The 1,554-nt window shown below is 38.7% G+C and overlaps 1 protein-coding gene across 1 annotated transcript in view; it reads left to right on the top strand.

Annotated features, from left to right (window-relative positions):
* The window catches only part of LOC103614390 (polyadenylate-binding protein-interacting protein 1-like), a gene marked incomplete at its 5' end in the record, with an annotated part of 5,323 nt that extends 4,447 nt beyond the window's left edge, over nt 1-876 (top strand). Inside the window, one exon of the mRNA XM_008632323.2 lies at nt 780-876. Within this exon, the coding sequence (XP_008630545.1) occupies nt 780-873 (94 nt within the window). The remainder of the gene's footprint in view (nt 1-779) is intronic.
* Between the last annotated feature and the right edge of the window lie 678 nt (nt 877-1,554).

Below are 1,554 nucleotides of genomic sequence, written 5' to 3'. Positions count from 1 at the left end.
CCCAGGATGGCTGCCCCCTGCCTGGCCTGGGCTGCACTGAGGGGCTGCGCTGGGTGTCCAGTGAGCAGAAGCGGCTGAGATCTTAGCCAAGCCGCACCGCGGCCGACCCGGCCAGGCCCTGCCAAGCAGGGCCTGGCCCGGCCCCGCTGGGCCGTGCCGCAGGCCCCCCCAGTTACCTGTCCAAAAGCCAGAAGCAAGAGAGCTTTCCCGGGGTTTGTTCGTTCTTAAATGTGGATCACAGAGGCGTGTCAAGCTTCTTAAGTGGCTTTAAAAAGTTGCCAATATTCAAACTAGCCAGTTGATTGGTTCTGTCAGGTCTAGAGGAAGCTGTAAGCACCTCTTTGCAAAAGAATCACTTCTGTGGCTGATGGAGCCCTCTTTAACTAAAAACCCAAACTATGCTAAACCATGACAAACTGGGACGTTAACCAACTAAAATTTTGCTAATATGATGCTAATAATATTTTTTGTAAATGCATCTGTGCAAATGTGTTATTACGTTTTTGAAAGCTTGTATTGCATTATTGCATTTTTTTGTCATCTTGGAAATATTTCTGTCTTTTAACCTGTGGGCAGCCTAAGATGATCTAAAATGGTGACAAATACTGTAGTAATTTGTACATATCTATGCCGCTTTGGGATTTTTGTTTGTTTTCCTAGTGCCCATAAGCTCTGTTTTATCCTTGACATCTATGTAAATATTTCACCTATTTACTGTTTCTGAAAATCTGTACATAAACTTAACAGTTTTGGTGGGGGGTTTTGGTTTTGTTTTTTAGGTATTTTAATGACCTTGATAACAAGATGGATCCAGAAATTGAAGAAGCATATGAAAAATTCTGTCTAGAATCAGAACATAAGAGAAAACAGTGAGATGTTACACAATAACGTTAGTTTATTAAACCAGTTTAGGTATGGTTAGAGTACAGGGAGACAAAAAACATTTGTACCAAAATAAGGAAGTTCACTTCCTCCAAGTACTAAAGTTATTCAATTTCCATTTTGTTGAACAGAATCTGCCAAAACTTATAAACTTATGTCCTGTAACGTAGTGTTGTGTATATATCACAATTTATTTTATGGACAGGTATATGAACAATGTTTGGCTGCAATAAAATTGATTTTAAAAGTATCGTAATGGAAATGAAAATTTAATGGGGAGCTGTCCCATAGGATTACCCTTAGGGGGTAAAAAAGAGGAAGAATAAATCAATTTCAATTTAATTGCTTGCTTGGTTTAGTATACACTAGGACATATCCTTTTTACCATATACAGGATCTGGTATTTAACTTTTTTTCTGACTAAAGAGCACATGATCAATGACTTTTTTGGGTTTTTTTCTGTAGATCACAATCATGAAATCATGATAAGTGGTTTGTGAAGGGTTATTTTTGTGGGGAGTTTTGGTTTCCTTTTTCCTTTTCCTTCCTCTTCTAAAACACATATATGTGAGGTCTGGACTCTTTCCTAGAATAAACATGTTACATGTTGATATGTGAAAAACCAAGCAGTTTTGGAAGTCAGATTCTTTCAAGACCTTTGGTTCAGGTAAG

Source organism: Corvus brachyrhynchos, unplaced genomic scaffold, assembly GCF_000691975.1.
Source record: "Corvus brachyrhynchos isolate BGI_N302 unplaced genomic scaffold, ASM69197v1 scaffold1781, whole genome shotgun sequence".
In the NCBI taxonomy this organism is placed as follows: domain Eukaryota; kingdom Metazoa; phylum Chordata; class Aves; order Passeriformes; family Corvidae; genus Corvus; species Corvus brachyrhynchos.
The sequence above is the reverse complement of the archived record's forward strand: the minus strand, read 5'-3'. Positions and strand labels throughout refer to the sequence as shown.